The sequence below is a fragment of the Pristiophorus japonicus genome, chromosome 6, assembly GCF_044704955.1.
Source record: "Pristiophorus japonicus isolate sPriJap1 chromosome 6, sPriJap1.hap1, whole genome shotgun sequence".
Lineage (NCBI taxonomy): Eukaryota > Metazoa > Chordata > Chondrichthyes > Pristiophoridae > Pristiophorus > Pristiophorus japonicus.
The window spans coordinates 10,128,322-10,141,118 of NC_091982.1; the positions used below are offsets into that span (position 1 = coordinate 10,128,322).

Below are 12,797 nucleotides of genomic sequence, written 5' to 3' on the forward strand. Positions count from 1 at the left end.
TGAAGTTACGAACAACCTGGTTTAACCCAAGATAGTGGCCAGGGAGGTGGATGGAATCAGTGGCTAGGGAATGGAATTGTGTCAAGGGTTTTGAGTTGTATGTACAAATCTAACGGCTTTTCTGTCCTTTTGGAAACGAAAAGTGAATTGAAAAGTTGGGTGATTCAATTCCCTGATGTGTCAGTATAAGAGTTACTCACCGTTTCTTGCTGGGTATGACACCAATCTGCTCGCTTTCGCCATGAGGTGTAACAAGTCGCGCTTGCCACCATTCATCATCAGAGGCATTAATGACATGTAAAATATCACCATACAAGAAACTCAGCCCTTGACTCGGCAGACAGCTGTCCTTGGTTCTATCATAGTCAAAGAGAGCTCTGAAAAACAAACAGTACAAGAGATAGTGAGCTCAGAACAGATAGAGAGCATTTATGCAACAGCTATAGGGCAATGAGATAACAACTGCAAATACAGAGCAATAATACAAAGACAGACCTGGGAACTGGTTCCCCAGACTCTGATATCAGCCCCAATGAAAAATAACTAAATGTAGGCACCAGTCCTCACTGGGCAAAGATCAAACACACACAACATATCTTCCAAAGATCTGAACAAGAGTGGGAAAATTTGCATTAAATCTTTCTCTTTTGCAAATTTTTATGATAAAGATGAAGGACATTAACACTTGTAATGGAGCACTTTCCAACCTACATGCCAGTATCAAGCACTCCAAGGTTACGTACAGTACAAGAAAGATGCAGAGAAAAACCTCTAAAAATGGGTGGTGATTCCCTGATTCAGTACTCTGAGTAGGGAGTGGTGGTCACAGGATGCACACCACAAAAAAATAGCCGTCATGCGGCATGTAATTTTCCAACCATTATTTAAATGAATTGGAAATTATAACATGCCTCCGCAAGTTTCCAGAAGGTAATCCCAATGTGCACAGCTCCTCGCTGGAAGTGCTGGATTGCGGAATTACTCCTATTGATCCCTGAAGCACTTCCATGTCAAATACAACATGGGTTAGATGCAGAGTGAAGCTCCCTCTATTATGCCTCATCAAGCATTGAGAGATCAGGTACAGTACAACTCTTCTCTTCTTCTTAGGCAGTCCCTCGAATCGAGGATGACTTGCTTCCACGTCAAAAAGTTCACAGGTGTTTCAATGAAGGATCTAATATTCCAGGTCCCGAACTAAATCTTGAAGGGTGGAAGATGCCTGTGCGGGGATTTTTTTTTAACGTGTGCACACCAGCCATCACACGGGCTTGACAGAGCTAGATCTGGGTCCAGTGGCAAGGATTAACCAAGACAACTGGAGACCAGCTCTGCTGCATGGACCTTGTGCGCACATATATTGCAGTGTGGGTTGGACCGTGCTGCCCCATGGCCCTCGCCTTTTCTGGGCCCCAAACGCACGCCTCTCCTACAATCTCTTGCCGCTCCTTCGCCCTGACATCGCCGCTCCGGCTGTACCTGCCCATACTCCAATCGCCGACCTAGATCTTGGTGATGTCCCTCTTCACTGCCGTTGTTCTCCTGCTCCAGTACAACGATGCAAAGTAAAGCACACATTACACTGTCAGTCAACACTGCACCAGTGTGACATTTTTTTATTCCTATATCCAAGAATCGCCACTGAAGATTGCTACAAGGCGAGACGAGCAACTTAATTAAACTAATCACACTGATAAACAACTAAACAACAGATACACAATTGCGCATATGAGTATCGGAACAGGAGTAGGCCATTCAGCCCCTTGAGCCTGTTCCTCCATTCAATTAGATCATGACTGATCTGTATCTTAACTCTATCTATCCCACCAATAAAAATCTATCACATTCAGTTTTTAAATTTTCAACTGACCTAGCCTCATCAGCTTTTTGGGGAGAGAGTTCTAGATTCCTACTACTCTTTCCAGATTCCTACTACCCTTTGTGTGAAGAAGTGCTTTCTGACATCACCACTGAATGGCCTAGCTCTAATTTTAAGGTTATGTTCCCTTATTAGAATTATAGAATGGTTACAGCACAGAAGGAGGCCATTTGGCCCATTGAGCCTATGCCGGCTCTCTACAAGAGCACTTCAGCTCGTCCCACTCCACCGCCCATTCCTCCGTAGCCCTGCAATTTGTTTTCCTTCAGGTACTTATCCAATTCTGTTTTGAAAGCCACACCTGAATCTGCCTCCACCACCCTTTCATGCCGTGAATTCCAGATCCTAACCAGTTGCTGCATAAAAAAGATTTCTCTCATGTTGTCTTTGGTTCTTCTGCTAATCACCTTAAATCTGTATACCCTGGTTCTCGACCCTTCTGTCAATGGGAAGTTTCTCTCTATCTTCTCTGTCTAGACCTCTGGATTGCCCACCAGAGGAAATAGTTTCTCTCTATCTACCCTATCAACTCCTTTGATCATCTTGAACACCTTAATTGTCAATATTTAAGGAATACTATCCTAGTCAATACAACCTCAGCAGAGAGAAGGAGCGAATTTGGGACTTTCCTGCTTTGTGGCTCAGCGTATTTACCCAGATGGCTCAGAATGTAATTTTTACATGGTATTTATTTTGTTTCCCACCTTAATCCTGTGCTTGCCACACAGCATTTGAAGTCAAGAAGGTGGCCAACTGACCACTAACAAACCTCAGCCAACCTCACTATGTAACTGGCTGTTGGCATGTGTGCCTGACAAGTCTGTTGTTGGATAGTTTTTCATGATTTCTCATTGTTCCTTTAAAGGTATCTCACTGATGGGAGTGTTGAGATCATGAATCAAGTATGAGGAACAGGAGGAAGAGTCCATGATCCACATTCCATGGCACAGCATATTGGAAAACAACACTGTTTTCGATGTTTGAGCTTTCATCTGTTCCCTAATGGAGTACAAGGTGTGTTCTATTTAAATGTCACATGGCTCCACAATGTCTGCACCTTCTGAAATGTTTGTGCAGGATTTGAATGAGGATGTTACAAACAGCACTTTTATTTTATCTTATCTGTTCTTCGGTTGAAATTTTAACCTGCGGTGCTGTCTGCCTGTATCCATGGTACTATACATAAATAGCAGGGACTCTTTCCTGTATCTTAGCCAACATTTTTCTTGAAATTAATGTGTCATCTCATTGCTGTTTATGGGACCTTGTGTACAAAGAACTAAGAACTAGGAGCAGGAGTAGGCCATACAACCCCTCGAGCCTGCTCTGCCATTCAATAAGATCATAGCTGGACTTCGCCCTCAACTCCACTTTCTCGCCCCAAATTCTATCTATCTCAGCCTTGAATATACTCAACGATTCAGCATCCACAGCCCTTTGAGGTAGAGAATGCCAAAGGGCTGGATTTTTTGGCTTGGTTGTGTCTCAGTTTGCACCCCGGAGGGGCAGTAAATGGTGTTTCTAGGCGTCCAGCTTTTACCATCCGGCCGGCAAATTCAGCCAATGGTTTGCGGTAGCACAAAAACTTACCGTCCCGCCGTCTAGTTTCACTGAGATCATGATGTCAATCGTAGTGCAACGTTCCGCCACCGCCCCGGATGCAAAATTCGGCCCAACACCTCATTTAATATACGCCTCAGGAAACGTCTGAAAAACCAGGCATTCCCAGGATGCAGCAGGCAGTATTGGCAGCGTATTTAAATTGAGGGATGAGGCTCCTACATCGCAGGTTACATTGACTGCAACGGTTGCGCACATCACGCTTCGTGAAGCTCAGACTTGCAAACGGCATTTTTATCTGTCATTACAGTGCCCTTACAACTTCGGTGAGAGAATTTAAAGGAGGCATTACTAGTTCAACAGTGTTTCATGCTATTGCCAGTTGGCGTATAGCTAGAAGAAGTGCTATTGGCCATGTCGGCCCATGGATAAGGAGAGACCGAAGACGTCTGCGGAGGAGGGCTTACCCTCCACGGGTTTACAGGCACCAACGCTCATACCTCCAGCTCTCTGAGGAGCAGTACGTGTGAAGGCTGGACTTCCGAAAGGAAGTGCTGACAGACATATGCCATCTCCTACAGGCAGATCGATGCCTTGACCGCTCTGAAGGCAGCCTTCAATATTCCACTCAACAGGTATCTGAATTCATTGTGGTGTGCTGCATGTTGCACAACTTGGCCATCATGAGGGGCCAGACATTGCCGGTGGGGATTGCATGCTCACCTCAGGAGGAGGAGACAACGAAGAGGAGCCTGGTGAGGCCACCGGGGGATTGGATAGCCACCCCATCCACGGGGGAGGCAGCGTGGAGATGCAGCCGGACCAAGAGTTGCACATCACCAGCTCGTAATGGACTGGTTCTCCTAAATGAAGGAAACTGGGGGATGGAGCTAATTTTGGACACGCTCCCATAAAGGCACATCTCAGGTGAACGTTGGAATGATACACAAGACACCAATGGCAAAGGATGGATCATAAATTTTACTGCAACAAAGTAACAAAACTCACCCCACCAAAATAAAACCATTACAATATATGTTATGTTGCAGCAATGAAGTTCCTTAAGTCCACAAACCACGATTTTCAGCTGGGGTGCAAAATCTTAATTGTGTAATGCCAGATTTTGCACCCCCGATCAGGGAACCTCCTTTTTTGCTGAATTTTGCAGACGAGAACACAAACTTTTTCCAGGCGGTATCAGTACCACCCCGCCACTATTACCGCCCGAAATCTCAAAAGCTGAAAATCCAGTCTAAAGATTCACAACCCTCTGAGTGAAGAAACTCCTCCTCATCTCAGTCTTAAATGGCTGACCCCTATCCTGAGACTATGCCCCCTAGTCCTAGACTCTCTAGCCAGGGGAAACAACCTCTCAGCATCTACCCTGTCAAACCCCCTCAGAATCTTGTATGTTGCAATGAGATCCCCCATCATTCTTCTAAACTCCACAAAGTATAGGCCCAATCTACTCAATCTCTCCTCATCGGACAACCCTCTTATCCCAGGAATCAATCTAGTGAACCTAAAAAAATGGCTGCCATGTTTGCTTACAAAAATAGCAACTGTACTTTGAAGTAATTCCATGTACATGAAGTGCTCTGAAAAGCAGGAGGAAAGAAATCGTAATTGTGAATCACCTTTCATGTTTTCAGAACATCCCAAAATGCTTCACAGCCAATGAAATACTTTTAAAGTGGTCATCACTGTTTTGGAGGCAAACTTTGTTTTGTAGAAACATGTAATATTGCACCATATAAATCAATGTCTTTATTAGGCCACAACTTCCTATATCCTAGCCAATCACAAGATCGACTTCATAAAACTGGCCGAAAGCAGTTAAACTGTTTAAAAGAAATGGTAGAATCAAAAGGAGGAGTAATATACAGCACTGGTCAGGTTTGTTTGTCTGCCGCTTCCTTATTGTCCATTGTGGCCTTGCCTGCACCCATCTTTAATTAGCTCACATTCCCATTTACCACACTTAATATATTTATTATTTTTTTTACTGTCACCTTTGATGCCCCTTCCAAGTTCCTCCTCCGCCTTTTTGCACCTCATTACTTTCTTTGCACCACTTTGTAGATTTTTATAGCTCTCAGTTCTCTCAAGTTCCACTTTTACTTGCATTTGGGAAAGCCTTTTATTTTAGCTTGATACTGTCTCTTACCTAATTTGTTGACTATGGTTGCTTAGTCACACAAGTCGAGCGTTTGGGGCCGAAATTCTCCATCCCCGAAGGGACGGCTACCACGGGGTTTGGGCGGTCAATCGAAAAAAATCGATTGGCCGCGGCGGTCTGGTACTTTTCCCTCCCTGAGCCACATTCAGCTGGGGGGGGGTGGGGGCCGGGGGAAGAAAGGGGTTTTAGCAGTGCTCACTTCTGCCGGAAGCTGCTGTGGAGACAAGTTTTCAGCGTTGAGGTCTGCAGCGTGTGGGCCGCTAGAAAGCGGCCAGGACAGGGGTTTTCAGCTCCAAAAAGGTAGGAGTTCTTCAGGCAGTGCCTCTGCAAGGTATTCGAGTCGGTGCTTGAGCGCAACAACACTGGAGTGTTGCCGCGATCCAGGCCCTTTGGTAGGGAAATCATTTTTATTAATGATTAGTGTTTGTATGTCAGATTGCATCATCCACAGTGTTTTGCTTTTTAAATAGTTTTATTCATTGCTTTGGCTCCATTAAACCTGCTGAGTGCTGCTCAGAGGTTTTCAATTACTTTTGTACAACTTTCAGGTCGGACTCTTTAGTGGAGTCCTGTGGGCTGCAGAGACCTGCTTGGCAGGGTTCACCCTGAGGATGGGAGGCGTGTTGGGAGGGCAACACCTGGTACAACTGGTCAGACGCAGGGCGACACACAGGAGAAGGTGTCGCCGTCAGCACCGTGCAGACAGGCAGCGGGCAAGGGAGGCAGCAGCCATGATTCGTTCATTCTGCACCAGACCAGTGTGCCCGCCGTCTTCACCGGCCTGAATCAGGATTGCGGTTGGCTGCTTGGGGACAAGGGATATCCCCTGTCCACTTGGATGCTCACTGCACTGCGGAACCCCAGGACAGCACCACATCATGCCTACAATGACGCTTATTGTGCCACCAGATGCATCATCGAGCAGTGCATAGGCATCCATAAGCAGAGGTTCCGGTGCCTACACTGCTCTGGTGGCACCTTGCAGTACGCTCAATGCCTCTCCATAATTGTCGTGGTCAGCTGCATGCTGCACAACCTGGCCATCTGAGGGGACAGCTGCTGGAGGTCGAGCCAGCAGTACCACCCGAGGAGGAGGAGGAGGGGGCATAGGAGGAGGTGGAGGATCCCCGTCGCCCCAGAGCTAGGAGGCATCGACCCATCACTACTCTGGAAGGGCCGGGTGCAGACTGGCCAGCACCCTCCTGGGAGGGAGCGTCCTCACGTATATGGAGGTGCCTGACACCTCTCCTGCATACTACGGATGCTAGAAATCTGAAATAAAACCAGAAAATGTTCTGGGAATAATGCATTATGTGCTGCCTGTCTGCCAGGTCTCGCCACGTCAGGAAACAGTGTTCTTCTTCTGCCCTCCACATCGTCCATCTGTCTCCAGCTCCATATCAGCAAATCTGTTGGCTCTCCTTGCACCTTACACCAGCCACCTTCCAAACTCCTTCCCCCCTCAGGGTCTTGCTGCAAACCCTGGCCTTGAGCAGCTGGCTCATTAGAAACCCTTACTTGCATGCTGAATTTCTGTGCTGAATTTGAGGGTGATAACGCTCAAATTAAGTCAGCCATACCACTGAAAAATACACTTTGGAAGGGTTCATTAGTGCTGAATATGGGATGGCCTAGCCACAAAAGAATTTAGTGGCTAATGGCCACAAAAAGGTGGGGGGAGCACCAGCTTTCCAGTGGTACTGAATTTCAGGTCCTTTGCCTTTTAGAGGTATGCATTGGTTTTGTACTGTACCAAATACTTATTTGACTATGCACCATGTATATTTACACAGTACTTTGCCCTGTATATCTTTGTGCTCAGTACGCCAATGCTATATTTTGCCACATATGCTGTATGTACATTGATTCTGCATTTTGCCCTCTATATTCTGTATGTACCCACTATATGTAAGGCTGTATTTTACAGTGCATACAATCAACAACTTACATATATATAGCATTTTAACAATAAAATATCCCAAGGTACTTCACAGGAGCATTACCAAACAAATTTGACACTGGGCAACATAAGGAAATATTAGAAATAAAAACAGCAAGTGCTGGAAATACTCAGCAGGTCAGGCAGCATCTGTGGAGAGAAACAAAGCTAACATTTGAGGTCGATGTCCTTTCTTCAGAAATGAAGATAAACAAGGTAAAAGAGACAAACAGAAATCCAGGAGAGAAGAGCAGAACTTCAAGATGCGTTTTCCTAGAAGAGAAGCAGCAGTGAATTAAACACTAGTAGAAAAGCAAAATACTACGGATGCTAGAAATCTGAAATAAAAACAGAAAATGTTCTGGGAATAATAGAACAGGTGACGAAAAGCCTGGTCACAGTTTTATGGACCATCTTAATGGAGGAGAGTGAGTTGGCAAGGTAGAGATGTTTAGGGAGGGAATTTCAGAGCTTAGGGTCAAGGCAACTGAAGGCATCGTCACCAATGGTGGAACGATGAAAATCAGGAATGCGCAAGAGGCCAGAATTGAAGGAACGCAGGGATCTCGGAGGACTATATGGCTGGAGGAAGTTACACAGATATTAAAAAACAGGACTTCACAGGTGGTAATCTCAGGATTATTACCTGAGCCACGTGCTAACTGACATACGGATAAGCAAATCAGGAAGGTGAATGCATGGCTGAAAGGCTGTTGTGGAAGGAGGAGGATCATTTCATGAGACATTGGCACCATTACTGGGACAGGAAGGAGCTGTACTATTGGGTCTGGTTCCACCTAGGAATCAGAATGGGACCAGTGTCCTAGGAGGAAAGGATAAATAGGGCTGTCCATAGGACTTTAAATGAGTAAGACGGGGAGAAGATAAAAGAAATAGGAGATGAGTGTAAAGGTCAGAAGAAGCTAAATGGTCAGGAAAGGTGAATTAAACTACCTGTACAGCTAGGTACACAACAGCCAAAATAAAAACGGGGGAACTGGAGGCAATAATCCATAGCAAGGAACCAGATGTAGTAGGAATAAATGAGACGTAGCTAAAAAAAACATGATTGCCAACTAAATATTGCAGGTTATAACATAATCAGAAAAGATAGGGAAGGAAGAAGGATAGCTGTAATAATTAGAGATAACAGAATGACACCAGAAAAAGGGACATAACCAGCAGAAAGATAGAAACAGAATCTATATTGAAATAAATGATAAAAGGATCAAACACACTATAATAGGGATATACCCAATAGTGCCAAGGAGGTGGAGGAAGAAATGTTAGGAATGTGTGAAATGAGTAAAGGACATAGAATGATAATTATGGGAGATTTTAACTATCCCCAAATAAACTGGCAAAAGGGGTATAAGGGAATGGAGTTTTTACAATGTGTAGGACTTTTACTCAGTATGCAAAAAGCCCAACAAGAGAGGGAGCATGCTAGATTTAATATTGGGAAATTAACCTGAACAGATAAGAGAAGTAAGTGTTGGAGAACATCTAGGCATTAGCAATCACAACACAATATGGTTTAAGATAAAGATTGAAAAAGACACAAGTCAGACAAAGACCAAAGTAATAAATTGAGAATGAAACTAGGGAAAATAATTGGGAAAAATTTACTGACAAACAAGGAAATAGAACAGCAGTTGGAAACATTTAAAACGGTGAACAATAGGGTTCATGAGAAATATACCCCACTAAAAAGCAAGAACCAGCCAGTAATGACACATCATGGATGAATAAAGAAATAAGGGCAAAACTCGGGCTGCAGATGACTAAGAAGCGAAGGAATAATGGACATGCCAAGAAGGGCCATGTCCAGCCAATCCAGACAAATTGTGCCCGCTGCATCCCCAAAGACAAAGGCATTAAGATGTTTATCATCTGCAACATTGTGGAGGCTGCTGGAGTCCGAGATATTTCGGAGGCCAGCATCTTTTAATGTATACACGCTGCCCAAGCTCTACGTGAAGTTACATTACTGCGCCAGCTGTGCCATCCACAGCAAGGTGGTGAGAAATCATTCCTGGGAGGCCAGGAAGGATCGAACCCCCTCCTCCATGTTTCAGGCCAGGCGCCAACATCCCATGTGGACCTCCTCCCAAGATAATATAAACATTAACGGATCCTATAATTTGGTTTGAAATAATAAAAATGTTATACCAATGAAAAAAAAAAGGGCAAAATTAAAACTAATGAAAAGACTAAGTACATGGATGACAAAGTAAAGGATGACAAAAGGGATTATGAAAAGGTTAGGAAAGAAGTCAAAAATAATTAGGAATGCAAAGAGAAACTACAAAATTAAATTATCAAGGAATATAAAAAGAAATAGTAAAGTATTCTACTGGCACATAAATAATAAAAAACAGGATAGGGATAAGGCCACTAAGGGATACACATGATAAACTCACAGATAAAGACAGCAAAATGGCATAAATGTCTTTGACTCGGTATATTTAACAGTGAAACTAATATGTGGGGGGGGGGGGGGGGCGCTGGGGGCGCATGCTTGACCAACCTTATTGAATTCTTTGAAGATGCAACAGAAAGGGTAGACAAGGGTAATGCAGTAGACGTAATATATTTAGATTTTCAAAAGGCCTTAGGGAATGTACCACACAGTAGACTCGTGACTACGGTAAGAACATGTGGAGTCAAGGGACAAGTAGCAGAATGGATGGCAAGCTGGCTACAAAACAAAAGACAGAGAGTAGGGGTTAAAGGTAGCTACTCAGACTGGCAAAAGGAGGGAAGTGGTGTTCCACAAGGATCAGTGCTGCAACCACTGTTATTCACCATTTAACTTAGCAATTTGGACTGGGGAATTGAAAGTACAATTTCAAAATTTGAGGGAGACACTAAATTGGGAGGTATAATTAATACAGAGGAGAGGACTGCGACAAAGTACAAAAAGATCATAATAAACACAAGTGTGAGGTATTACATTTTGGTAGGAAGAATAAGGTGTGTCTAAATGGTGTAGAGAAGCAAAGGAATCTAGGGGTACAGATATACAAATCGATAAAAGTAGCGACGCAGGATAATAAGGTCATTAAAAAAAGCAAACAAAGCACTAGGATTCATTTCTAAAGGGACAGAATTGAAAAGCAGAGAAGTTTTATTAAACTTGTGTCAAATCTTGATTAGACCACACTTGGAGAACTATGAATAGTTCTGGTCTCCATATTAGTAATCTCGGGATTGCTACCAGTGCCACGTGCTAGTCAGAGTAGGAATCGCAGGATAGCTCAGATGAATACGTGGCTTGAGCAATGGTGCAGCAGGGAGGGATTCAAATTCCTGGGGCATTGGAACCGGTTCTGGGGGAGGTGGGACCAGTACAATCCGGACGGTCTGCACCTGGGCAGAATTGGAACCAATGTCCTCGGGGGAGTGTTTGCTAGTGCTGTTGGGGAGGAGTTAAACTAATATGGCAGGGGGATGGGAACCAATGCAGGGAGATAGAGGGAAACAAAAAGGAGGCAAAAGCAAAAGACAGAAAGGAGATGAGGAAAAGTGGAGGGCAGAGAAACACAAGGCAAAGAACAAAAAGGACCATTGTACAGCAAAATTCTAAAAGGACAGAGGGTGTTAAAAAAACAAGCCTAAAGGCTTTGTGTCTTAATGCAAGGAGTATCCGCAATAAGGTGGATGAATTAACTGTGCAAATAGATGTTAACAAATATGATGTGATTGGGATTACGGAGACGTGGCTCCAGGATGATCAGGGCTGGGAACTCAACATCCAGGGGTATTCAACATTCAGGAAGGATAGAATAAAAGGAAAAGGAGGTGGGGTAGCATTGCTGGTTAAGGAGGAGATTAAGGCAATAGTTAGGAAGGACATTAGCTTGGATGATGTGGAATCTATATGGGTAGAGCTAAAGAACACCAAAGGGCAAAAAACGTTAGTGGGAGTTGTGTACAGACCTCCAAACAGTAGTAGTGATGTTCGGGAGGGCATCAAACAGGAAATTAGGGGTGCATGCAATAAAGGTGCAGCAGTTATAATGGGTGACTTTAATATGCACATAGATTGGGCTAACCAAACTGGAAGCAATACGGTGGAGGAGGATTTCCTGGAGTGCATAAGGGATGGTTTTTTAGACCAATATGTCGAGGAACCAACCAGGGGGGAGGCCATCTTAGACTGGGTGTTATGTAATGAGAGAGGATTAATTAGCAATCTCGTTGTGCAAGGCCCCTTGGGGAAGAGTGACCATAATATGGTGGAATTCTGCATTAGGATGGAGAATGAAACAGTTAATTCAGAGACCATGGTCCAGAACTTAAAGAAGGCTAACTTTGAAGGTATGAGGCGTGAATTGGCTGGGATGGATTGGCGAATGATACTTAAGGGGTTGACTGTGGATGGGCAATGGCAGACATTTAGAGACCGCATGGATGAACTACAACAATTGTACATTCCTGTCTGGCATAAAAATAAAAAAGGGAAGGTGGCTCAACCGTGGCTATCAAGGGAAATCAGGGATAGTATTAAAGCCAAGGAAGTGGCATACAAATTGGCCAGAAATAGCAGCGAACCTGGGGACTGGGAGAAATTTAGAACTCAGCAGAGGAGGACAAAGGGTTTGATTAGGGCAGGGAAAATGGAGTATGAGAAGAAGCTTGCAGGGAACATTAAGACGGATTGCAAAAGTTTCTGTAGATATGTAAAGAGAAAAAGGTTAGTAAAAACAAACGTAAGTCCCCTGCAGTCAGAATCAGGGGAAGTCATAACGGGGAACAAAGAAATGGCGGACCAATTGAACAAGTACTTTGGTTCGGTATTCACAAAGGAGGACACAAACAACCTTCCAGTTATAAAAGGGGTCGGGGGTCTAGTAAGGAGGAGGAACTGAGGGAAATCCTTATTAGCCGGGAAATTGTGTTGGGGAAATTGATGGGATTGAAGGCCGATAAATCCCCAGGGCCTGATGGACTGCATCCCAGAGTACTTAAGGAGGTGGCCTTGGAAATAGTGGATGCATTGACAGTTATTTTCCAACATTCCATTGACTCTGGATCAGTTCCTATAGAGTGGAGGGTAGCCAATGTAACCCCACTTTTTAAAAAAGGAGGGAGAGAGAAAACAGGGAATTATAGACCGGTCAGCCTGACATCGGTAGTGGGTAAAATGATGGAATCAATTATTAAGGATGTCATAGCAGTGCATTTGGAAAGCGGTGACATGATAGGTCCAAGTCAGCATGGATTTGTGAAAGGGA

General features: G+C 44.2%; 2 protein-coding genes across 7 annotated transcripts in view; one reads left to right on the forward strand and one right to left on the reverse strand.

The window, feature by feature from the left end:
- tex11 (testis expressed 11) overlaps window positions 1–2,878 on the forward strand; it is a 454,209-nt gene extending 451,331 nt beyond the window's left edge. The window contains exon 30 of the mRNA XM_070882608.1: window positions 2,745–2,878. Coding sequence (XP_070738709.1) covers window positions 2,745–2,756 — 12 coding nt within the window. The 3' untranslated portion in view covers window positions 2,757–2,878. The remainder of the gene's footprint in view (window positions 1–2,744) is intronic.
- dlg3 (discs, large homolog 3 (Drosophila)) overlaps window positions 1–12,797 on the reverse strand; it is a 779,594-nt gene that overhangs the window by 62,595 nt on the left and 704,202 nt on the right. For all 6 annotated transcript variants that reach the window (XM_070882612.1, XM_070882613.1, XM_070882615.1 and 3 more), the window contains one exon: window positions 201–377. In XM_070882612.1, coding sequence (XP_070738713.1) covers window positions 201–377 — 177 coding nt within the window. The remainder of the gene's footprint in view (window positions 1–200; window positions 378–12,797) is intronic.